Source organism: Symsagittifera roscoffensis, chromosome 1 (assembly GCF_963678635.1).
Source record: "Symsagittifera roscoffensis chromosome 1, txSymRosc1.1, whole genome shotgun sequence".
In the NCBI taxonomy this organism is placed as follows: Eukaryota; Metazoa; Xenacoelomorpha; order Acoela; family Convolutidae; genus Symsagittifera; species Symsagittifera roscoffensis.
The window spans coordinates 44,520,804-44,546,367 of NC_087062.1; the positions used below are offsets into that span (position 1 = coordinate 44,520,804).

Sequence of the window (25,564 nt, forward strand, 5' to 3'; positions counted from 1 at the left end):
TCATCAAGGATTCGAAACCTATTATCATTATTAACGTGAAAAAATTCTCAAAAGTTAAAATTTTTGTACATATTCGGGTTAATAATTGAGAAAAAAGTGAAAATGAGTAGGATCATGGAAATTGATCTAAAATTTTCAATGAACATGGCTCTTACTGTTCATTTGAATTGAAAATCTTTGTTGAATTCTCCTTGAACTGGACGAAAAACTAGTTATTTACAAAAATAAAAGGTTAAAAATGGAAAATTAATTACACTATTTTCCCCAGAAGTTTCAGTATTGATGCAGCTAAAATGAGCTTTATATCTTAAGCGCTTTATATAAATTACTTTTAAGCTCAAATGGAGGTAAACTATATCATAGTTCAATTTTTTGAGAGAATTTGTGGAAAAGTCCAAATTTTTATTCAAAATTTTGTATCACTGTCTGAACATGATGCCAATTAAAATAGAATTTGAGCTTATATTTAAATTCTATTCAGAAGCAACAAAAACAAAAGTCAAAACCTTGAGATTTCTAGAATTTTTTCTAAAAAATTGAAGTTTTTGCAATTTTTTTCCAAAAACTTTGAAATTTTTGCAATTTTTTTCTAAAAATTGAAATTTTTGCAACTTTTTTCAGGATCTTGGCTTTTTTTTTCAAAATTCCGGCAGGTTTCAGCTTAGTTTCAGCTAGATTGGGTAAAATTTGAAAAAGTAAGATCATCTAAGAAATTAGTTATCAAGTCGAATTATATCAAATCTTATCCTGTTTTGAATACTTTCGAAAAAATTTTCAATTTTTTGATAAAAATTCCAAAATTTTGACAGTCTCACCAGTGATTTACCATGAAACAAAAAAACTAATTCTTTTTCTAAACAATCGGCACGTAATACTCACCAATAACTTAACGCGTGCCGAGTTTTCTGCGAAAAAACTAGACATTTCCACACAAAATCCAAAAAGAAACACCGTTTCTCTTACCATTCTCTTACCATCACTCAAACTATGAAACTTAACCACTCTATTACCTATCTTAATACATTGGGAAAACTAATCCATATGCTATTACAAAGCGTGCTTACCGGATACTCTACAGCCTATGTTAAAACATGGATGTCAGCACCCCCCCCCCCCTCCTTATCTGGTTCGCGTTGCTTAAATTCTGACCTCCCTATCTGGTCTGCGCTGCTTGAATTTCACTAATAATGATTTTATCGCTACTTCGGACTAAATGGAGTTTGAAGTAGTCTCAGACATGTTGTCTCAGGTTTCGGGTTGTGAGTGTTCAGTCAAAATTGCGGATTCAATGGAGTCAAATAAGGAACCAACCCTCAAAGTTTTCGACTCCCCGGACAATATCCTGAACTTTTGATTTTATCCCGCGGAAAACGAATTGCAACAGAGGCGTTCGTTAATTAACATCAGTTTCTCTTTTTTGATCGGCTTCCCCTGACAAAATTTCATCTTTGAAAAAATATTTTCAGTCCAGATCAAAGCTTGGTTTTGTTTCGTTCCAAAGAAAGAAAACTTTTCTCTCTACTAATTTCTGACTGATACTGCACATCTGACCTTGTGGAAATATACCATTCCGAACTATCTTATGGGTTGTTCTCCTCAGGTTTTTTTGTGGTCACAAGATGATGTACAATTGACCGGCAACCCTGTTCAACCAAATGACTCCACATCACTGCTGGTCTGATATCTATCTTATCAGTAACTGTTAGAGTCGTCATAACCTCAGTCAACTCAAATTGCGCTCATTCAACTTCCATATCCAGCAAATTGCGAAATTTCGGCATGAAATCTGGTACTACGTTCACGGTTCTAAGCAGCATTGAGCTGCTTTTGATACCTAACCTGGTGAGCTCCTACTGGAACAATTTCCAGTTCAAAAGTAAAACCAGAGTAACAAGGTCAACTTTCGCTAATAATTTTTTTCACCAGCTTTTTTCGAAGTTCTCGTCTTGATCGTTCATACCACCTTGTGAGCGGTGTTTCAGTCAAAAAAGGAGAAGCCAACTTTATTTTCTGTTTGGTTGGCTTGTTTTTCTTCAGTCGCCAATAGAACTCAACTTTTTTGCCAAGACTGTCAGTGTTTTGATGTTTATCACGCGTTCTACTTTCTGTGATCATGTGATAGCCATCTAGTCTGACCATCCGACGACCAATGTATCTCTGATCTATCAAATACTTTTTCAACAACGCGAGGACGCGAGTGAGCTGTTGTCAACGCCTAGCTTGAACGGATCACTCCCTGAGTAAGCTCTGCAATTTTCAACACAAATTTTAAATGTGAACGTTTCCGCTGTATTTACTATCTGAGCATTGCTAGGAATTTTGCTGCCATAAGATTTGGATCGCAGGATTGTCTTCCCATTCCGTTTGGTTTCTGTTGGAGTATACCTACAATCGCCACCACAGATTTTTCAGTGTACAAGACGAACATCACTTGTTCCCTGAGCATGAGAGGAACGGAGCCTCGCACATTTAAATTTTATAATTTTTCTTATCTCTTTTCTGCTCTTTCGCTAAAGGCCAAATTTTTGTCTTTGCTACGCGTTAGTTGCTGCATTGGATAAAATTTGTCTGCATATCCTTTGATAAATTTCCATTAATGAATGGCAAAGCCAAAAAAATCTCATCTGTTGAGTGTCATTCTTTGTTTTTTTTTGCCCACGTCAGCACTGCTTCCGCAGCCTCTGGATATGGTCTGATTCCAGGTCTACGCACCACGCAACCCTGATACTTTGTGGAGTCCCGAACGGTTTCGCCTTTCTACGGATTGCACTTCATCCGACCTGTTTCATGCAGGTGATGACTTCATCCAATTTTTCTATGTGATCTTCTTGTGTTGGTTTTGCAATCACAACATCGTCAACATAGCTTATTATCAGAATTGTTTTTTTGTAATCTCGCTAAAGACTTGACCTTTGAAATTTTGCTCTCGCATTACACTGTCTAAAAGGCAATCTTTTCCACTGGAACAACCCCAGCTCGCATGCGAATCCTGTCTTCCCTCGATCTTGTCCCTTTAGGGGCACATAACAGACTGCAGAGCACAAATCCAATCTTGCTTCTCCCAACTCGGAGAGTTTTCTTGATCCATGGTATGGGGTCTGCGTTTTTTATAGTAAATGGGTTAAAGTAGCGGTACTCACAACAAAATTGAAGTTGCGCCATTCTTTCTCCGCTATCTCTACGCCACAAGCCCAAGGAGACTTGAATGGTTATATCATAATGTATTTCATTAACCTTTCAACCGTTTTTCTTCATCTGTTCTACATCTGTCATTCTCCTAGCTCTTTCCGTATGATGCGCCGCGCCCTCTTCTATCTCTATTTTTGTTCAACCAAACTATTTTTGTTCAACAAAACAGCTTATAGCAGCCTTTTGCCTCAAAGAAACGTCTGCGTTCCCAGTAGTTACGCTTCTTGCCTGCCTGCTGTGTGAGCAACTATAGTGTGGAAAGTGTGAGCAATTATACAGCTTATCGTCCGTCTCTGACTTTTTAAAAACCATTTCTTGAAAACCATTTCAAATTAAATTATTTCAGTGACTCTTTTCACGATTTCCCCATTCTAAGGATTGCATGGATTGCAATCTACGGATTGCAAGGAGTTTATCTAGTTCTAAACGCTCTGGTATTCAGTTCTCCTTTAGTAGGAATTGGATTTTTGGTTGTTTCAAATTTTTTCTCGTTCTGCACACTCGGTATTCAGCGGCTAAGCACCACCAAGCTTCCTTCCGCGTTATACCGTGAAAATCAGGTCCTGAGTGATCAACAACACAATAGTACATTGTTTGCTCTCTGTGAGACTAGGCATACCTGTTTTTTCTTACTAAATTAATTTTTTTTTCCATTCTAAAATTGGGGATTAAAGCTTTGCTCGGCTTTAACTTAACTTCACAATCTTAAAAAGTTGAAAGCCTGGCTACCCTGGTTTAACATGATTTTTCTTTATCTGGGTTCGTTCCGAACTTCAATTCCAGATCCTTCAATCGGCTCATGCTATTGTTCAATTCAATGGTCACGTGAAAGTTTCGTACGAAATTGCGCCCCAGGGTGAACTGATCAGACTCATCGAAATTCTGGACCACAAGGAAGCTCATCCAAATATGCCTTCCTCCTATATGCAATGAATGATCGGAGTTCTCCCAACACATAAAATACCCTATTCACACAACAACGTCAACTTCCTGGTTGTTGTTACAACAAAAACATCAAAGTGATGGTTTTGTTGTTTTTGTTCACATTTTTTCTGAGTAGCAAGTTGTCGAAAAAAATAACTTAAGCTAAAACAAAAACAACAACTTGTTAGTGTTTTATGTTAAAATTTCGGGTCCTTTTATGTTACACTTACAGGGTCGGATAATTTAGTTTTCAAAAAGCTGAAATTAATCAAAATCTGGTGAAAATTAGATTCAGAAGTTGATGAATACACAAACAAAAACACGTCAAATTTTCTCACCATAAGCATACCACGCTTTAAAAAACAATCTGAGGACAATTTTTTGCTGGTTTAATACGTTAGTGGTCAGCAAGTCTGAACTTCACTAAAACTAACAGTTATTTATAAATACTGCTGAATGAAGAAAAACGACAATTTTATACATGTGAGTTACAATTAAATAATTCAGTGTTTTTTGATGCAGAATAACATTCTTACAGTCAAATTATGTAAAAAGTTTTGCATTCATGTTTCTCGTAAGCAGAGTTCTCGTAAGAAAACTACGATGTCGGCTTTTGGCAAACACAGGTGTGTGTGTGTGTGTGTGTGTGTGTGTGTGTGTGTGTGTGTGTTTGAGTGTTTGTTAGAGTGATTGTGTTATTTGCAATTTCAGGCACAAAAAAAAGTTTTAATTTCTTGCACGCTATCGAACAGTTAACAATCCTAGTCGAACATGTTTTTAATAGTCTGAACAGAAAATAGTCACAAGTAGGTAAAAATAAGATTCAGATATTAATTTCAAAATGTTTTTTAAACATTCTACATATTCAATCAGAAACACACTACAAGTTTTTCACCACATGCATGATCGGTCTCTTTTAAAAATTTTCAAAATTTAGAATTAAATTAAAAACAACTCCTGTTCGAGAACTGAAGCTTCATAAATTACTGAACTTTTCCGCGTCGTTTAATTTGTTTGTTCATTTAAGATGACCAGTTTTACTTTTTAATAGTCTTGAAATATCCGCAAGTTTGTCAAACTTATATCTAGAAGCAGGGACGGATCTAGGATTCTCTAGAGGGGGGGGGGGCTGATTTTCAAAAACGTTTTGAAACTTTTGACGATCTTTTTTATAGGTCGACTAAATTGATTTTCCGAGCTCTCCTAAAGCATTAAAAAGACGCTGTTTTGCCAAATTTTCTGCGCGCAAGGCAAATTTTAAAAAAAAACAGGTCAAAAAAGCCATTTTTGGGCTTTTTTTGGAAAATTTTGACCCAAAAATTGCGTTTTTTTGGCGTGCGCTCCCCCTCAAAGTTAGAATACATTGGCGCCAATGGTGCCTTTAGAACCATTTTAGGGTCGGTCGGCCGAAAATGGATTTCTTAAAAAGTACCAAAGGGACCCTTTGGGTCGGCAGGGGGTCGAATCCCTGAAGAAATGCGTCCGCCCCCCCCCCCTGAATCCGCCCCTATCTAGAAGACAATTTTTTTTACTAACAAGCTAACCTACTCAAACAAAAACACATCAAATTTTTTTTTCAAAAATCATGCTCCGTTCCTATAAAGAATTGCAATCTCAGATAAAAATGTTTCTGCAACATTTTCAGGAACCATAAACTTCATAATCTAAACCATTATCATACTCAATCAAAAATGATAGGATCTTTTTTTTCAAAAGATTTGCATCATTACGAGAAATTTTTTTGAAAAAGTAAGTTATTGAGAACTTGAAGCTTGCATAAGATTTTTCAGCTTTCTTTATACAGTGTTAAGTTTTCTGGCGCAAAGCAAAATCAGCGATAGTTTCATGAACGAATTTTTTTTTATCCTTTTATCTTATTAAAGCAAAAACACATGAAGTATTTTCTCAAAAAGTATGCTACGTCCATTTTAAATCTTTGCAATGTCAGGAAGCGAAAAAAATCGTTTTGAAGAGTTTCAAACTTCCAAAACAACTTCACAACTTCTTAGTTTGTTCAATTTTTTTGCGGATTCAGGATAGCCAGTTACTGTTTTTATGGTTTCTGAAAAACTTAAAATAGTCTCAAGTTAGTCAAAATTATATCCAGTTGACAATTTTTTTTAATTATTAACAACCTATTCTACTCATGTGAAAACTCATCATTTTTTTTCCCACAAAATCAGACTCCGCTCAATTTCAAATGTTGCAGTTTCAGATGAACTTCTTAACCAACGATTTTAGGAGCGACATATTTTAATAATTAAACCGTTATCTCACTCAAACAAAATTAAATGAAGTTTTCGAAAGAGTCCGCTATATTCTTTTTTAAGTTTTGCCATTTCACGAAAGATTTTAGTTGCAAAAAAAAACATTTTGGAAAGCTGAAGTTTCAACATTAGAAATTATTCAGCTTTCAGTTCCATTTTTAAAATTTCTGACACACAAAAAAAAACAAAAAAAAGACTTTCAGAAGCAAAAAAAAATACAATTTTACATGATATTTTTCAAAAATTGAAGCTGTCACATTTTTTTTTTATTATTTGATAAGAACCTATCCTCCTTATGTGAAAATTCATCAAATTTTTTTCTTAATTTAGACTCCGCCCATTTTCAATTTGCAATTTTAAATAAAAATTTCTAAAAAAGAATTTCAGGAACGCTAAATTTTACAAATTAAACCATTATCTCACCCAATCAAAAATAAATGATATTTATTTTCAAAAGAGTCAGCCACATTCTTTTCAAAGTTTTATCAATTCACGCAAAATTTTCTTTGAAAAAACCCATTTTGGATAGCTGACCTTTCCGAAAAAAAGAAATTTTCAGCTTTCAATTCGCATTGTCAAAGTTTCTGGCTAAAAAAAGAGTTTCATGAGCAATAAGTTTTAGTTTTCTCCACAATATTTTTCGAAAAATGAAAATTTAAAAAATTTTTAATTTTTTCTACATAGTTAAAAATGTGCGAATTTAAAATCGTCAGTTTTTTTATTGTTTTTAAAAGTCCTAAAACATTCCAAGTTAGTGAAAATTATATCTAGATGACAATGTTTTTCGAAGTTCTTAAAAAGTCTCAATTTAGTCAAAATTATATGTAGAAGACAATATTTTTTTATTTATTAACAACCTATCCTATTCCTGTAAAAAACTTCGAAGTTTGCAATTTCAGATAAAAAGTTATTCAGCTACATTTTCAGGAACGTGAATTTTAACAATTAAACCATTATCTTGCTGAAAAAAAAAACATTTTTAATAAAAAGCAAGCTACGTTTTTTGAAATTTTACAATTTCAAGAAAGATTTAAAAAAAAACATTTTGGAGAGCTGAAATTTAAATAAAGTGTTTCAGCTGTTAATTCACCTTGTTTTTGGCGCAAAAAAAAATTGTTTCTGGCGCATTTCGCATTGTTTCTGGCGCAAATATTTCAGCAAAAATTTCAGGAACACAAAATTTTATTTTCCCTGACATTTTTTACTTGAACAAAAACACATGAATTATTCTGTCAATGAAGAATATTGCCTCTATTTTTATGATTTGATATTTGAATAATCAAAATGGAAAAAATCGTTTTCGAAAGCTTCAAGTTTCCAAAATATTTTTAACAATTTATACGTCGTTAACTTTTCGCGCAAATAGAGATAGTCAGTTAGTATTTTTGATGTTTTTAATAGTCTTTGGCTAGTCTCAAGATATTCAGAATTATATCTAGAAGACATTTTATTATGATTTTTTCTAAACATATCCTACACAAACAAATATCACATTTTTCTTCACAAACCAGGCTCCGCCTTTCAAAGATTGCATTTTCAGACAGTTTTCCTAAACAACAATTTCAAGAAAAAAAAATTCTTTTGTTTCTTTGACAAATTGCAGTTTCACAGAATATGAAATGAAAAAATATATATTCTGTTTGTCATTTTTAATGGTCTGAAATAGTCACAATGATGTCATAATTATACTTTGATGACAGTTTTCAGTATTCATTAACATTTTATCTAAGTCAAACAAAAACACATCAAACGTTCTCTCCACAAATCATTCTCCTGCTTTTTTCAACAACTAAATTTTCAGATAAAACTGATTTAGCAACTTTTTCTGAAACGATAATTTTTATTAATGAAACTATTGTCCTACTCAATCAAAATATGAAATTTTTTTTCAAAAAAACCTGTTACGTTTTTTTGAAAATTTGCAGTTTCACAAAATACAAAACAAAAATTTTTGGAGAACTTGAAGCTTCAAAAAAATTTCAGTTTTCATTTTAGAATTTTAAAATTTCTGTTTGCCATTCTTAATGGTCTGAAGGAGTTACAATGATGTCATAATTATACTTTGATGACAGTTTTCAGTATTTATCAACATTTTATCTAAGTTAAACAAAAATACATCAAACGTTCTCTCCGAAAATCATTCTCCAGCTGTTTTCAACAACTAAATTTTCAGATAAAACTTATGAAGCAATTTTTTCCGAAACAAAAATTTTTATTAATGAAACCATTGTCCTACTCAAACAAAATAAATTTTTTTTAAAAAAAAGCTTGCTACGTTATTCTTGAGAATTTGCAATTTCTTAAGAAAAACATTTAAAAAACTCGTTCTTGAAAACTTGAAGCTTCCAAAACGTTTCACCTTTTGTTTCACGTCGTTTGTTTTTCTTGGATATTAAGAGTCGGAAGTTTTTTTTAAAAGAATCTAAAAGTAGTCAAAATCTTGTAAAAATTTGATTCAGATGTTGATGAAAATTGTTTATTAAAACCCGCTCCTACTCAAACAAAAACACATCAAATGTTTTACCACTAACATGATCCACCCCTAAAAAATTGTAATTTCAGTAAAAAACTGAAAGAAATTTCGTTTTCCGGAACTTGAGGCGTCCATATAAAATCAATCGAACTTAGGACAATCAGTTAGTTTCTGAAAATAATCTTAAATTGGTCAAAATTATACCTAGATGTCAGTTTTTATTTTTTAAACAGCTTATCGTACTCAAACAGAAACACATCAGTTTTTTCACAAACCATGCTCAGCTCCTTTTTGAAAAATGCAATTTCAAAAACAACAAGCTCAGCACTCGTTTCACAAAAGATAAGAAAATTTTATATAGTAATTTTTGCATCAAGCTAAAATTTTTGAATTAATCTTTCAATAAAGCTTGCGATGTTTGTTTGAAGAATAGCGAATTTATCAAAAAAAAACAAATTTTAAAGTGGTTCTGAAGAATTTGAAACTTCCACAAATAATTTCACTATTTATTTTACATCGCTACACTTTCTTGCGCAAAAAAAGTTTCCCTCAAAAACTTCAGGAACATAAACAATTAATTATTAATATATTAGCCATCTCAAAAACAAAAAAAAAATGAAACATTCTCTCTATCAAACAGGCTACGTCACTTTTCAATATTTTCAATTTCAAGAACAAATTTTTCTTTAAAAAAATTGTTTTCATGAATTTGAATCTTCTATAAAAGTTTTCCGTAGTTGTTTTAGGTCAATAAACTTTCTAGCGCAAAAAAAAAGAATTCAGCAACAGTTTCAGGATCGATAAACAATATTTATTAACACATTATTCTACTCAAGCAAAAACATACGAAGTTTTTTTTCCAATAAAGCATGCTACGTCCCTTCTAAAGATTTGCATTTACAGGAACAAAATTTTAAAGAAAAACTCGTTTCGGAGAACTTGAAGCTTCCAAAAAATTTTCAGTTGTTTTAAGAACTTAATTTTTCTTGCGCCTTTAGGAATGTCAGGTTTTGTTGTCAAAATTAAAATTGCCGGTTTTGAGTCTTGACTGAGTTTCAGTCTCCGAGATTAGGTTGAATTTTATAGAAAGTCTTAGTATTCTCTAACTGCACCGAATTATTACAAGATTTTCTGACTTTTCGGACCAAGTGATGAATCTCCCCCCTAAATCAATTTAAGTATGGGATCGTTCGCTTGCATAAAAGATTTGAGCACAGTCCGTGCAGGCCTTACTGCTTGTATTTGCCATTTAATTTTAGGGGGAGAATGTTCACTTGGTATACTTAGGGGGAGATTGTTCACAAGCTCCGACGTTTCAATTTAAAACAAAAATGACTGGTTGCAATTAGACCCCTATATGTAGCTGTTGATGGTTTTGATAAGTCTGTTTATAAACAAATTCTTTTACCATTTTTTTAAAGACGGAAATTGTGAAACAATCATTTTTTAGGCACGTTTTTGCTATCAGATTTTCTAAGTAAAAAACTGAAAACAAAATTTTTTGATCGAAAAGAAATATTAGTTACTTATACAGGCATAATCATTGAAAAGAGTATTAGACAAAACATCAAGAATAATCACTGTTTCTTGTTAACAGACTCATGTTTAATAGTTTTCCTATATTTTACAAATCGTCTTCGTCATCTTCTGCGAATATAGGAACCCTTCCTAGACTGACATAAGATGATCTACGTCGTTCCTCTGACATGTATCGCTTACTCGAGTGAGAACTTGAACTGGAGTTACGCCTCGAGCTGGAGTTTCGTCTCGATATGGGCAGTTTGGATAGATCTGGCATCACTATTCTTTCTGGCTCTTTAGGCCTGCATCCCCGGTTGTTTCGGGATGGAAGCTGGGCCAGAGCTTCCATGTTGATATTCATATTTGCGGTTGGCGAGTTCAGGTTGCCAGTTCTGTTTCCAGCCACAGTACTTCTTCGCTTGCTCAAACTGAAACAATCAGAACGCTAATTTACACCGAGGCAAGCGGAGCCTCGCAACACTTGCGATGCAAAAAAAGTTCCTGAAAAATGAAGTTGAAAAGTTTACTTGAATTTTCTGGAAAAAAGTAAGTTGAAATATTAACTTGAAAAAACAACTTGAAAAGTTGATGAACGTACAGCTACAAAAACTTTATGGTTGTATAGACAAAAGTTCATAAGCAGCTTTAAAAAGAGAAATCAATTAACAAGCGTCAACAAATTTTTGGTCGAAATGTGTGAGCCGAAAACAAAACTGTTGTCATAAAAAACTTCATTAATTTTTAAAAATTTTACGACCCATCCAATCTGAAACACATAATCGCATGCGAGTATATTTGCCCTCGAAATTATGCAACAAAAGTTCACTGCAGACGATACAACATCAACTGAAACTGTTTAAATTTTTAAAAAAGAAACGAACAAAAAATACGAACTAAACCTATATCAGGCTTGGTAAATATTCAAATTACTGAAGTTTCAGTTGTTGTGAAAAATGGTTTAAATTGGAACAAAATTCATGCTCTAGAAACGAAGCCAATAAAACCCAATCAGTTAAAAAGGATGGCGTTCCAAAACAGTGGGAAATGAACCGACAAAAACTAGGACGAAAACCACGAACCCGCAAAAAAACGGAGAAACTTTTTGAAAAAAAAATCAATCTGAAACGGGCTTCACCTAATTACTACTTAAAGTATAGTAGTTTTTTTCGATCTTTCTTTAAATTAAGCATGCCAGAAGAGCAAGGAATTCAGATATGAAATGAGTCTAGTGAACAAAATTGTTTACGGGAAAAAAAGTCTAGTAACCGATTGCAATACCATTGCTTATCGCAAAAGTAATGATGAGAATAAACATGAACTAAACTAAATTGAGTTACTGAGAAACAGTGTCGAAGACGTAACCTGCCATTACTTGATAAACTCAATAGACACGACTTAATGATTAAAAATCATTATTGATCAATCTATTAATTTGAACAAAAAAACTGCAAAGTGCTATCAAAGGCTTCAATATGGTGCTTGTCGTTTCGGAAACATCCATAACAACAAGGTAAATTAAAGGTACAACAAGGGTTCAATGCAGTAGCGGATTTAGGGGGGACGGCGGGGGGCGGACACATTCTTTCCCTCAGGGATTCGACCCCCTTTGTACTATTTTCAGATATCCATTTTTGGCTGACTGGCCTTAAAATTTTTCCAAAGGCGCCTGTGGGAAAAACTTGTAGGAGCTAATTTTGTAGGAGCTCGCGCCGAAAAAACGCAATTTTTTGGTCGAAATTTTACAAAAAGTGCGTAAAAACGCCTTTTTTGGCCTTTTTTTCAAAAACTTGGTTGAATTAGGGTCTTTATAGTCATTTGGGAGAGCTTAGAAAATCGATTTTAGTCGACCTATTAAAAAAGGTCGAGAAATTCCTAGATCCGCGCCTGGTTCAATGTGCAATTTGTTGTGAGGTCGCGTGTTTGCTTGCCTGACGGATGCCCTGTGAATCATCTGGTGGTCGATCTCCTCGCTCTCTGTTAGCTTCTCCTTCTTGTACAGTTTGTACCAGTGGCCCACACTCACCCGCCCACTGTAGTAGACCACATTCAACACAAACACCCACAAGGCATACGGGATCAGGATCTGACAGAGGGCAAAAGAAGAACAGAGCACTCTTTTCCAATATTCTTAATACAGCCACTTACTTGAACATTGTTACGTGATTGTGCTTGGAGAAAACACGAGATCTATGGTAAAATCAAACTGAAACTCTAGGCTGAATAGAATTCTCAAAAAGCGCGCAAATTTGGGTTCGAGTCATTCACTTAGATACAAGGGTGGTTTTAGTGCAGGGCATTGGAGGGCAAGGCAACAATATTTTGTCATAAATACAACTACCTTGGGAATTGGATCCTCCTTTGGCCATTATACACTAACGTTGAAAGAGGTGGGGGACGCGCACCAAAAAAATCAATTTTGGTCGAAGCTATGAAAACGGTTTTTTGCAGCTTTTTCAAAAGTGTCCCTGCGGCGCAGACAGTTTCCGCAATAAAGGGTCTTTATAGTGGGTTGGCAATATCAATTTGGTCAACCAAAAAGAAAATACCTACTATTTTTTTTTCAACTTTTTAGAAATCGACTTCAAACATCTGCCAATGTTTAGAATTGGTTCGACATAAAATTCATTCATTTTTCAGTGAACTGGATGTTGACATTGATTACCTGATCACTAAAAACAGCACACTATGTTCCGACCAGTCTTTAAAAAATATAGTTTTTTTTCAAATTAGTGTCAATTGTTCAGTGTGGCGTGAAGGTAAAAATCTGAACCAAAAAATGTAAATTAGGTACCATCGACAGTCATAATCAAATAAGCCGATTGGAAAACAGTTTCTGCAAAAGAAATGAATAGCAAATAGGAAAACGAAAAAAAAATTGTAAAAAAATGTAAGACACTTTTTTGAACGTTCCCCTGAGGATCAATAAATTTTATATGACTTAAGTATAAAATTTAAATATGTTTAGAAAATTTAGTACTCAGTTTAATATGTTCTGTTTAACGAGTTTAAAATTTGTTTCGCTGCATCTCTCTCTATTTTGGCTGCTTTAATCTGGAGCGGTACTCGCCACGCTGCGTTTCATGTTCTAGTGATATCCAGGGACGAACATCCAAACTTTGGTCTGAATAAATGCGTTTCTAATAAGACCAATCTAGTCTCCACTGGTTTGCTTCGTCTCACTATTTTTGAGCCATCTGTCTCTTCCCGGCCCGACTCATCAGAAAAACCCGGAGGAGTGCTGGGTCGATTTGCCTCGTCCCCCTCTACTGCTATGTATCTTAAAGTCAGATTCTCCTCGGCCAATTTTTGCACATCTCGAGTGAGCGAGCACCTGATCGGCTAGTTTCTCCCATTCTTCGGGCGTCGTATCTTGAAGGGTTGTGCATCCAATACCAATTTTATCGATTCGTCTTTCTTCGCCGTGATAACTAAGGGGGCGATAAGACAATCACTAGTACATTTGTCTAGTTTTGATTGTTTTTTGTCTTGAATGTGAATAGGAATCCTTCTATCCTTTTTTTTTCTTGTATCAAGCATAATGGATATTTGAAGTTTGTACTCACAACATGATTTTTTGATTCCTTTTGGCGGTTAGATAGGTTAAATTGGCGGTTTAAATTAAAGGTAAAATTTGGGATTCCAACCTTTTGACTGCACATTAGCACGGTAAACTTTGATTTTTCCTTGGACATCTATTTCTGAGTTATCTTTATCCCCAGTTTGCTTTGTAAATCCAGACCCAGAATGCATCTTTCAAGGCGTTCTGTTATGAGGAACGATGCTCCTCTCACTTATCATCCAGCTGATCGAATGTCTGCTTTGAGCGCTCTTAATTTCAAAATCGGGTGTTTGTTATAATCGAAAAACTACTCTGACAGGTTCAATCTCTCCGCTGGAATGAATTTCGTTTTCATGGACCCCTTCAGTATCTTTTTTTTTGCCGTTGACCAGTTTAAGAAGGACACGGGGTTTCCCGTATCTGTTGTCATATTTATAATTTGATTGTCAATTCTGTTCAACGCCTTTACGCTTTGATCTGCTGTGACTGCGGACTCCTGCGTATATCAATCTATGTGATATTTCGTGTTTCCTTGCCACCTGGATGTCTTGAATCCTTGTTTTCTATTCGATTTTCAATGTAACCTTCGATTCGATCACTTGGTGTCTAATCAATTTCGGTTTACATGATCTCAAATAGATCGCAAGAATCAAATTTTTGGATCAGATTACCTTTTACGTCTGAACTTGTTGTGTTTTCCGTCATTTCGCTTATTTGTTGTGAACGGTACGGCACGTGTTAGTGAAGTGATTGGACTTGTTACAGTTCTTGCTTGGTTTCCCCATTGCTGGACAATTCTTCAAGTGTCCTTCCGCAAAAGCACTTCTTCATCTAGTACACGGTTTGTGGTCTGCCCGGGGCCTTGATTTACTCCTGATTTCGTTTGATTTCAGTTTATACTGTTCCGTGATCGGTCGTCTATTGTTTTGACCTCTTTTGCCTACTACCATAATGGGTTCTTGCTTTGTCTTGATTTTTGACCCAGAGAAAAGGCCTGCATTTGCAGTAACAGCGTGTGACTTTTGAAACGCTTGTGTCGTTTGATTACTCTGTTCGAACTTCAGAGCTCGTTTTAGGATCTCATCCAATGTAAATGTTTCGAATGTTAATGTATCTTTTGATACTGTGTTTTTCATCTTCGAAATAAATAGGTCCCTAACTAGTTCGTCTTCCAACGTGCCTAGCTCCGCTCTCGCTGCTTGTGCAGTTAGAGCTGCCTGAGAGGATTCCAATGTCCCCCGTTTCTTGAGATCTATTGAACAGTTTGTACCTCTGGTAGATAACACTTTGCGTTTTTTCAAAAGATGCTCTGGCCAATATCGCCATTTGAACTCAAGTTTAGACACTTTTCTCTGTGGGTTTTTCTGAACAAATCTTTTCTCTCCTTCCGTACCCAAAACAGAGAATAGTCTCGATGCAAGTCGTTTTTGCACTTGATTTTAAAACACATTGTGACTGACTTTAGGTCCTTTTTCTCTTCTTTCCTCATTTTCGAGCAGAACGTTGTCTCTCGAAAGTTTATCTTTAGCTTTCCAACCCGTTACTGCTTGGGCATCTTCACCTGTTCTTGGTGTTTCTGGTCGAGGAACGGGCTCTTCTAACACTGGTTTTGGATCATCCCTTAGTTCCTCTGGGTTTACATTTTCTTTTACCGTCACTGCCAATAAAATTGGTCGAACCAAATTTTAAAGGCCCCAGGCGGGTTGGAATATGCTGAAGTCCAGAACACAGGAACCCCCATGTCAGTCGTATTTTTATGAGAGGCAAGAATCCTGCTGGCTGCGCCATGTGATACCGATAGGGATAACTATAACTTGTGAGTGAAGACTGATAAGATTTCGATTAATACATTTAGACTGAAGTCTTAAATCTTTTCTGAGCACAAGCTAAGTGCGTATAACTGAGTTCCGTATCATCGTACGGTAGAATGAATGACAGTCTTCTTATGTTAAAAGTCAGCAAAACTTGACCTTGAATATAGTACTAACAATGATATATGTATACAGATAATGATATGAACATCTCAAGGTTACTGTAGCCAAATTTATTGTACCAATCAACATTGAAAATTTGAAATCACGACAACAGGGGCTTTAATATGATATAAAACTTGACCCATTCTGATGATTATTCGACGGTACCTGATTTTGTGTGGAAAACAAAAAAAGAACTAAAATAAACCCGAATATAAAATTCCTCACATTTTTCAAATGTTCGAAACAATAAAGAGTTATTTTAGTGGGTATATGGCATATGGTTTGACTGGAAAAGAGGCCTTGAGGGCCATGGCGGCGTGCATGGTCTGCATGGACAGGTATGCTATGGCCAGGGCTACTCCCACATTCGGCATCCACCACTCACAGATGCTCGTGACCAGCTCATCCGAAGGCTGACTCACCAGACAACTAGCGCACAAAAACTAATTTGTTGTAAACATCATTCTCTTTTTCTTAATTTTGGAAACATTTGCCTCTGTTGTGTTCAGCTAAGACCGCGGAATGAAAAAAAACTAGCATACGGATTCAATTGGAATCGAGATCGTATCAAGAAATTTAACAATAACTATTTTTTTGTAGACATAATCAATCTAAAAATGCTAATGAGCTCAAAATGTGCAGAAAAGTTCCGAGTATTTTTCAACTTTCGAGTTTCATGGAATAAATCAAATTATCTTTTAGCTTTTGAAAAATCGAGAGCTTTTCAAAATCGAACTGCTCGCAACCTTTTGCTGGCTTTGAGCGGATCATTTTACCACTGAACTGACTCGTAAAGTTTACTCAGTTTTGCTAACAAGACTGCTCGTAATATAGCAAAGCCCTGAATGCTCCGACTGATTTTGCGTGTGGGGGACTTTCGATTGCATTTTGAAGTTTGTTTTTACCTGTAGTTATTCTATCTTACTTTAATTCTTTTATTTTCACTCAAAGCAACCACAGACACGTTTTTTCCTAATACAAGCAGTCCGACAAGCAGTGTGTTAAATTAAAGTAATGGAAAAAAATAGATTATTGTTCCGACTTTCGATACGAAAGTAATTGTTCCGACTTTCGATACGAAAGTAACGGAATATTTGTGCTCGGGGTGAGTTTTTTCTTCAGACAAATTTCGACTTTTTAACTAGCCTATTTTGACAGAACTTTCTTATATCATTCGAAAGTTATTGTTGTCCTGAGCTCAACTTTGAAAAGATATTTTACCTGTGACTAATTTTCGTAAAATCACGGGGGTTTAAAGATATTAAAGCGGAGAGTTAATCCCTCTTAGAAATTGTTCCAAATTGGTTGAAAGAAGCTTATTTGCCATAATTGATTTGTTACAAGGAGCGAACTCTATCCTTTTGTACTTTATATGGCGTGTGGGGGGATGATTTTCATAAAAAATTTCAAATTTTAGAAAAAAAATATTCATTTTGTTTTCTTTCATTTAATTTTTTAATGTTATTACTGCCAAATAATCCTTAAAAGCCAGTCGCGCCTTCAGGGCTTTGCCCTGATACGAGCAGTCTTGTTATGATTCATTTTGGAATTATTTTAAATACAGAAGTTTTCAACGCGTTTTATAGATATTTATTCACAGAGCGCATAACTGTTTCGAATTCCGAATTAAACGGAATATTTAGTTCAAATTTAAAAAGATATTTTACCTCCAATAATTTTTTTGAAAAGTTTTGCTTGTTTGAAACTTGCCAAATTTGTCATGTTCTGGACTAAATTTTGCGCGCTTTGAAGAGGTTATTCATGATGCTGAGAGCGTAACGCGAATTATTTATGCGTGGCAAATTATCCCGCTCAACAAAACCGTTCCAAATTGAATTGAGGCTAGCTAATTGGTCGTAATATTAATTTCGTGCGACTCGAAATTTTACACATTGATATTGTCCAAAAAGTATAAGTTTTCAATATTTTAATTTCTCAAAAACTGCTCGGTATAAATTAAAGAGCAATCGGGACATTCAGGGTTTTACCTTGATATGCTAGCAGTCTTCCGACTTTCGAAGTATGTGAGAAATATACATGCGTGTGCTTACCACTATAGTAACCTTCTATGCGTTTGCCTAAAGCTGCTAGTTTTACATTCTCGCACCACAAAATCGTTCCACAAAATTGAATTGAGGCAGCTAGTTGATTTTATTGAATTCCTTACACGACTCAAATTGCAAACTTACTTTTTGATATTGTCAGCCTAGAACTCAAAGCTTTGCCAATATTTAATTTACAAAAATTATTCAAGACAATTTTAAGGGCAGTCAGAATATTTAGAGCTTTTCCCTGATACGAGCAAATTTTTTTCATTCGTATGCGCGGATTTTTAGCAAAAATAGTCGCCGGTAAAATAATCATACAAACCCTAAATCGAACGGATGGAGTCGATATCTTCCCTGTGACATAAAAAACGTTCGGAAAACAATTATGTAAGACCCCCACAAGGTCTGGAAAAACAACTATGAGAAACAAAACTGCTCGTTTATCAAGGCGAAGTTTTGAATTTTTCGACTACATTTTCAGGCCAATAAAAAAATTTTGTTGCAAAATAGACAAAATGATTTTTTTTTAAAAATGTTCTTTTTTATTTTTTTTTTCAATTCATCCCCCCACACGCTAACGTAGGTTAAAAAAAGAATGCATTCAATGTCCCGTATCCTAAAAAAAAATCAATTATATCGCGCGTTAATTATCCCAAACTGGTCAAATTAGCAATTTCCAAACTGTTCTTAGTTTTACAAAAAAAAGATCACAGGTGATTTTTTTTAATTTGAGCTTCAGAGAACAATATCTTTGAGATAGAATAAAAAAAATTCCGTGAAAAATGCTTAATTAAAAATTCTAAAATCTACAACAAGCCGGAACAAATTCGGAACAACAAGTAGCACTCAAAGTGATCAAAACTGTAATTGCATTCAAAAAATTAAAAATCGATTGCTGTAGAGACAGTAGAAAAGGGACTGCAGTTGCATATATCCATGAAAAGTCATTCAAACATCTGCACATGATGTTTTTCATTGCAGTCCGAATCACAAAAAAAACTTGAAAATGATTTAGCACTCAACCTTTTATGACTCGTCATAGTGGAATCTGATTTTTCAAAGACCATCGTTCATACCTGTTAGAATTCTGCGATACAGATTGTGTTTGATTGTTGTATATTTGTGTAGGTTGTTGTCTGTGTAAAAAACTATGAGGCTCATGTTTGCCTGAATAAAGTGCATTCATCACTATAAAGTGCGTTGATGAATGCACTTTATTCAGGCAAACATGAGCCTCATAGTTTTTTACACAGACAACAACCTACACAAATATACAACAATCAAACACAATCTGTATCGCAGAATTCTAACAGGTATGAACGATGGTCTTTGAAAAATCAGATTCCAATATGACGAGTCATAAAAGGTTGAGTGCTAAATCATTTTCAAGTTTTTTTTTGTGATTCGGACTGCAATAAAAAACATCATGTGTAGATGTTTGAATGACTTTTCATGATATATGCAACTGCAGTCCCTTTTCTACTGTCTCTACAGCAATCGATTTTTAATTTTTTGAATGCAATTACAGTTTTGATCACTCTGAGTGCTACTTGTACATCAACGTAATATTATCGTTCAAACAAAATTTTGGGAATCGGTTCCAAATGTATCTAAGTTAGCTTTGATTATGAAAGAATATGAATGTTTGCGCTTGGAGAGTTTTTTATCACGCTGAATTGTCAGCATTTATCTAGTCATTTTGTAAATTTTTATACAATCTAAGAGAAATTGATGTGCGGAGCTTAAAATTGAAAACATTCTCAAAAACTATAAAAAAAAAAATAGATTCTATTTTGAAAACTTTATCATTTTTTGGAAAAAGCGGTACCAGATACATTAACAGTCATTCGGAAAATTCAAAGCTTTGCCCTGAGCAGCTTTCGTCCAAATTGCTGATTTCGTCCAGTTTGTTACATACGGATTACTGAGTAAGTTTCTAGTTAGACAACAAACGATGTTTTAATGACAATTGGAAGCTTCTCAGACAAAAACTATGATATCTGCATTTAAGCTAAATGGTCAATAACTTCAATCTAACCGACCTGAATGCGAGTGCGCATCCGGAGCAGACGAGGGGGAAGAGGATGACCCATGCGAACTGTTGGGCAGAGAACTTGAAGAAGACAAACATGTGCGTGTAGAGTCCGAATGCTAACACACAGAGAGACAGCGACAGGGCCAGGGGCTTCAAGAAGTCGCCCATCTTCGGACCAATCACTGAGGGGATGGACTTGTACTTCGAAGAGATGTATCTGTAGAAAATATCATTGCTAGAGAAACTATAGTTATTTTGAATTTGATACATTGGCAGTTTGTGATAAACATTTACACCGGAAAACTCGCTTTTTTTCTCAAAGTTTTTTTCATTAATGACGCGATTCATAAAATTTCGAATTTAAGAAATTTTTTTCTTCGAAGTTTTATTCGTAGTTGAAAAATATTAAATTCGAGTGCCAATTGCCGAAACTGAATAATGAAATAATAACCATGAAATAATGTGGAACCTGTATTCACCTGAGTGCTATGCCAGGTAGTACAGGAGTGGATATCACTAAGAACCCGAGGGCGAACTCTATCTTGGTGTTGAGGAGAGGGTCATCTTCGGGGGAGAGGAAGGGGAGGGAGAAGACATGGTAACACAGATGGAACAGCAGCAGCACCAGAGGAATCGCAACTAGAAACACGCATCATCATCAACCAAGAGTTGTTTCATTCGTACACTCTGATGTTTGTCCATGACAAAAAGTAGCGAATGGGGTTTGATCACAATATTTTTGCTAATGTAATGCAAAAAAAATCTGAAATGAATTGACAAAAATAGGATTTAATTAATGATTTGCTGTTTTTTGGATTCCCAGTATTACTGAAGGGCATGTTCATCCCTTTTCAGGTTGTTAGAAGATTGTTCATAGGTTTCGTTCTACAACTAGCACAATCGCAGCATAGCTATTTTGTACACATGCTGTTGCTTGAAATTCATTCGTTGCCTGTTTCCAATTGAGGGCTAAGATTCGTTTTTGAGGCATTAGTAAATGAGAGATTCCTTGTACATGCGGCCATGATGAGGGAGTATAGTCCCTGGGTGTAACTGAGGTTCTTGTTGCCCCCGAACAGGTAGGCCATGAGGCGACTGAACCCACACCCTGGCAGTACACTGGTCATCACAGCTGTCACAGTGTCTCTGCTGTCGAACGCGAACACCACGCTCAGTCCAAACGCAATCTAAACACTTGCACATTTGCAATATTAAAAAAAAAACGTTTACGAATCGAGAACATTTCTTATGAGTTTATTTATTATAAATGTACATTTGCTATATAAGTCAAATTTATCATCGGTTTCATCGAAAATCAATTAAAAATTGATTTAAAAGTATGTCATTGCTTCTCTTGAAAAGTAGGTGCCTTTAATTGAAAAGGCAGAATACGGTATTCGATTAATGAAGAAAGATAAGAGGAAAGAAAGAGTTCACGAAGAGTGACTAGCCAGTGGGTTCACGATGAATCGGAGGAGGACTGGCAGCATTCTCTGGCGACACTTCTTCCAGTCCCTCCTCCACATCTTCGGGTGGTTTTCCAGCCCCATCACAAACATGTTCAGCAGCACCTGCAAAAAACACCCAATGATCACAGGCTGAAATTTTTGTTCCGACCACGACACTTAACTGGCTGGAAGGAACTGTGGAATAGCTAGCGATTTTTTTCTCAATTTTGATATCTCAAAAAAAACTCACAGGTGTTCAAGTGCATAATGCGCGTTCATGTGGCCCGAAATTGACAATTGACACGATAAAATCCATTAGTAAACAAACTCTCAATTTAATTTTTCTTTGCAATTTCAGCACTATTTTAATCAGGGCGGATCTAGGATTTTCTCGAGGGGGGGGGGGGGGGCGGATTTTCAAAAAAAAAAAATCGAAAACTTTGACGAGCTTTTTTATTTAGGCCGACCAAATTGATTTTTCGAGCTCTCCCCAAGCAGTGTTGGCAAAATATTCTGCGCCGCAGGCAAATTTTTGAAAAAACAGACAAAAAAGCCGTTTTTGGGCACTTTTTGAAAAATTTTGACAAAAAAATCGCGTTTTTTTTTGGCGCGCGCTCCCCCTCAAAGTTAGTATATATTGTTGGCGCCCAAGGCGCCATTAGAAAAATTTCAGGGTCGGTCGGGCAAAAATGGATTTCTGAAAAAGTATCAAAGGGGGGACCCTTTGGGTCGGCAGGGGGTCGAATCCCTGAGGGGGAAAAGGGCGTCCGCCCCCTCCCCCCCTAAATCCGCCCCTGATTTCAATTATTATATCGTCTCATCAAATTAACTCGATTGCCATTTACTGGAAAAAGAGCAACATTAAATTTGCTACAGCTTTGAAACAAAAGTAAAAAGATTTTTTTTGTTTGATTTTTTTGAAGTCTTTGGTCGAAACACTCTACGCTGCATGTACAGCACAGCAACCGGCTATCCTTGTTGAGGCATTGGATCAGATCTACCGCCTCTTTTTAAATTAAAATTAGAGGACGTGTTTTTTTTTCTGCCTATTTAAACTCAAAGTTCGACCATCAATTTTAAACAGAAACTAGGAAGATATCGAACAGTTGATCTGGAAAATAGGTGGTTGCACCTAAAATCTGCAGTAAATACAACCTTTCTATCACAATTTTGATTGCCAAACTACAAAACTTGAATATAAAACTGCAATGCTCACATCGGCAGCAGTTATTCAAGCAGAAAACCCTATTCAAACATGTCTTGCTCCTCTAGATTGAAAAAATTATACAAAATCATCTAAGTTGTCAGTGGGAAAAATGTAATACTGATTTAAAGAACTGACCATGGCGATGGTCATGTAGAAGAACATCTGCTGTGCGATTCCATCGTAGGGAAGTATCATCACCTGCCTCGACACAGAGTAGGTGTCGTTGTCTGGAGGAGAGAGGTGGTAGAACAGGGAGGGGTGCTCATCATACTCCTCCTCCCCAGTCAGCCCCGGAGGTAGGTCATCGTCACAGTAGCCATTTGTGATGTAGAACGAAAGACCGGCGTAACCTGGAAATGCAGCTTAAGTATTTATTTACAGCTCTATTTTAAAGGTGTTTTTCTTTTAATGACGCACTTTCACTTTTGCGGTAATTAGATCTCTTTTCCACCGAAAGCTCCAGCCGAAAAACAATTCTTTTGGGTCAAAACCTTCCAATTTTTTTCATAATTCACTCTGATTCCTCCTCAATATAGTTTTAGATTCATGCCCAGGTGGCGGATCTAGGATTTTCTTGAAGAGGAAAGGGGCGGATTTTCAAAATGATTTTGTCTACTTTTTTTTAGGTTGACTAAATTGATTTTCCGAGCTCTCCCAAAACAATAAAAAAAAACCTTGTTTTGGCTAAATTTTCCGCGCCGCATGCAAAATTTTGAAACAAAACAGGCCAAAAAAAGCGTTTTAGGCACTTTTTAAAGAACTTTGACCAAATAAACGCGTTTTTTCGGCGCGCGCTTCTTCCTTAAAATTAATAAAGATTGGCGCCAAAGGCGCTTTTAGAAAATTTTAGAATCCGTCAGCCAAAAATGGATACCTCAAAATAGTACAAAGGGTACAGAGGGGGGTTCTTTGGGTCGGCAGGAGCAGGGACGGATCTAGAATTTTCTCAAAGGGGAAAAGGGGCGGATTTTTAAAAAAGGTCTGAAATTGCGTCTACTTTTTTTTAAGTCCAATCAAAATATTTTTCCGAGCCTTTCCAAATCATTGTTAAGGCCTTTTGACCAATTTTTTGAAAGACAGGCCAAAAAACGCCACTTTTTGGAAAGTTTTGACCAAAAAAAGTGCGTTGTTTTTGGTGCGCGCTCCCCCTCTAAATTTTTATATATTGCCGCCAAAGGCGCTTTTAGTAACTTTTAGGCACGGTCAGTGAAACTTGGATGTCTTAAACTAGTACCAAAGAGATGCCCCTTTGAGTAGTCAGGCTGTCAAATCCCTGAAAGAGCGTCCTCCTCTTCCGATTTTCCGAGCTTTCTCAAGACACTATAAGAACCTTTTATGCTAAAACTTTGAGGGTCGTTACCTACAGGTTTGTTCACAGGTGTCTCAGTTCTTACCAGTCCAGAAGCTCCTGATTGCGATTGAGTCTGACACCAGATGTCTGGAGGGGAAAAGAGGGACGGAGTAGTTTCCATTCACATCCAACATGGTGTGGTCACTGGGCTTCAGCTGCAGACAGGCGTTCGAATCAGTGGAGTAATTGAAGTGGATATACCCGTCTGAGTTTTCAGTGATCTGCAACTGGTCCAAGTCCAGCACCGATATGTTCACTACATCCGATCTGTTTTTCAAACCCCAACACAAGAAGTCTTGAGAGCTTTCAGACATTTTCTTGAACAGCGAAAACATCTGATTGTAGTTTATAATACCTGCACGTATTCTTTTATGTATTAAACGATAATTGATAATCAAAAGTAAATCAAAAGCAAAACGCTTTGCTTCGTATATGTTTTTTGATAATATGTCATTTTGCGAGAAAGCTGAGAGGTCTTCACCTAGTTAATGCATGCGCTGCAATCAACTCAGATATTAACTTATCATAATTTAAATAACTAACAACTGATACTTTTTTCCACTACAGTCTACTATGGTATCTATTATGGTAACCCCCCCCCCCCTCCCCACCGTATCTATTAAAAAGTTGTCACTCCTATAAATGAAAGCGGTAAAATAGCATAGAACGTTTTATTTATAATTCGAATTTTACTGCAACCTAATCTACTTAACAACTGGCACCATTTCTTAAAAGGTAATAATTGTTCAGTTAATCCCAATTTTTATAAAAGAAAACAGCGTTTTGGAAACTTTAAGGGTTGCAACAATACTTTTTTCAAGCTAAATTTTTGATGCAGTTTTTTACGTAGAAGTCGCGTTAAGAAATCCTGACTTACTTAAAATTCGCCCCCTTTTCTTGAAAAGGGGTAATTGTTAAATAGATCCCAAATTTTTTTAAGGAAAACGGCGTTTTGTAAAATTTTAGGGTTTTTAATCTTAATTTATTTCCATACTACTTTTTCGATGCATGCTTACTGCGTGAAAGTCACATTACGAAAGACGGATTTACTTAACGATACCTCCGGGGTATCTAATAAAGAGTTTCCAACCCTTATAATTAAAAGCAGTAAGCTAGCAATAGAGCGTTTTATTTATTATTTGAACTTTGTTGCATTCTCAATTATCGAAAATTCGAACACCTTAATCTTCTTACCACTTACATCTTTGTTGAAAGGGGGCGTAATTATAAGAAGACGGGTCGAGGTGCTCACTGTATACTTCGACCGTCTCAACCAAATATCGGCATGTTCCGACCGTGCCTGACCGAAAAAAAATATTCTCGACACAAGCAACAAATTTTTCAACCGTGCTCGATCGAAATCAATATGCTTGACCGTGGTTGACCCACGCGAGATATGTTTTGACCGTCTCGGCCGAAGTCAGGTATGGTTCAATTGTCAATTCACCATTAGATATCCAAACTTGAAAGTTATAGTTTATGCTTTTCAGATAATATCCCAGACTGCTTTTTTATCAAAATGAAATTAGTAGGTTAGTTGCAACTTAAATGCTTTGTAGAAATGAA

General features: G+C 35.7%; 2 protein-coding genes across 2 annotated transcripts in view; both read right to left on the minus strand.

Annotated features, from left to right (window-relative positions):
• Positions 1–25,564, minus strand: part of LOC134844937 (spermatogenesis-defective protein 39 homolog) — a 350,820-nt gene that overhangs the window by 257,871 nt on the left and 67,385 nt on the right. The gene's annotated exons all lie outside the window — the stretch shown is intronic.
• LOC134844918 (uncharacterized) lies at positions 10,340–24,450 on the minus strand. The gene is made up of 9 exons (XM_063861746.1): positions 24,042–24,450; positions 22,783–22,997; positions 21,444–21,563; positions 21,008–21,179; positions 20,472–20,631; positions 20,000–20,209; positions 16,209–16,338; positions 12,303–12,457; positions 10,340–10,802 (listed from the first exon to the last, which is right to left on the minus strand). The coding sequence occupies exons 1-9, from the start codon at positions 24,331–24,333 to the stop codon at positions 10,478–10,480; spliced, it is 1,779 nt and encodes a 592-aa protein (XP_063717816.1). The 5' UTR covers positions 24,334–24,450; the 3' UTR covers positions 10,340–10,477.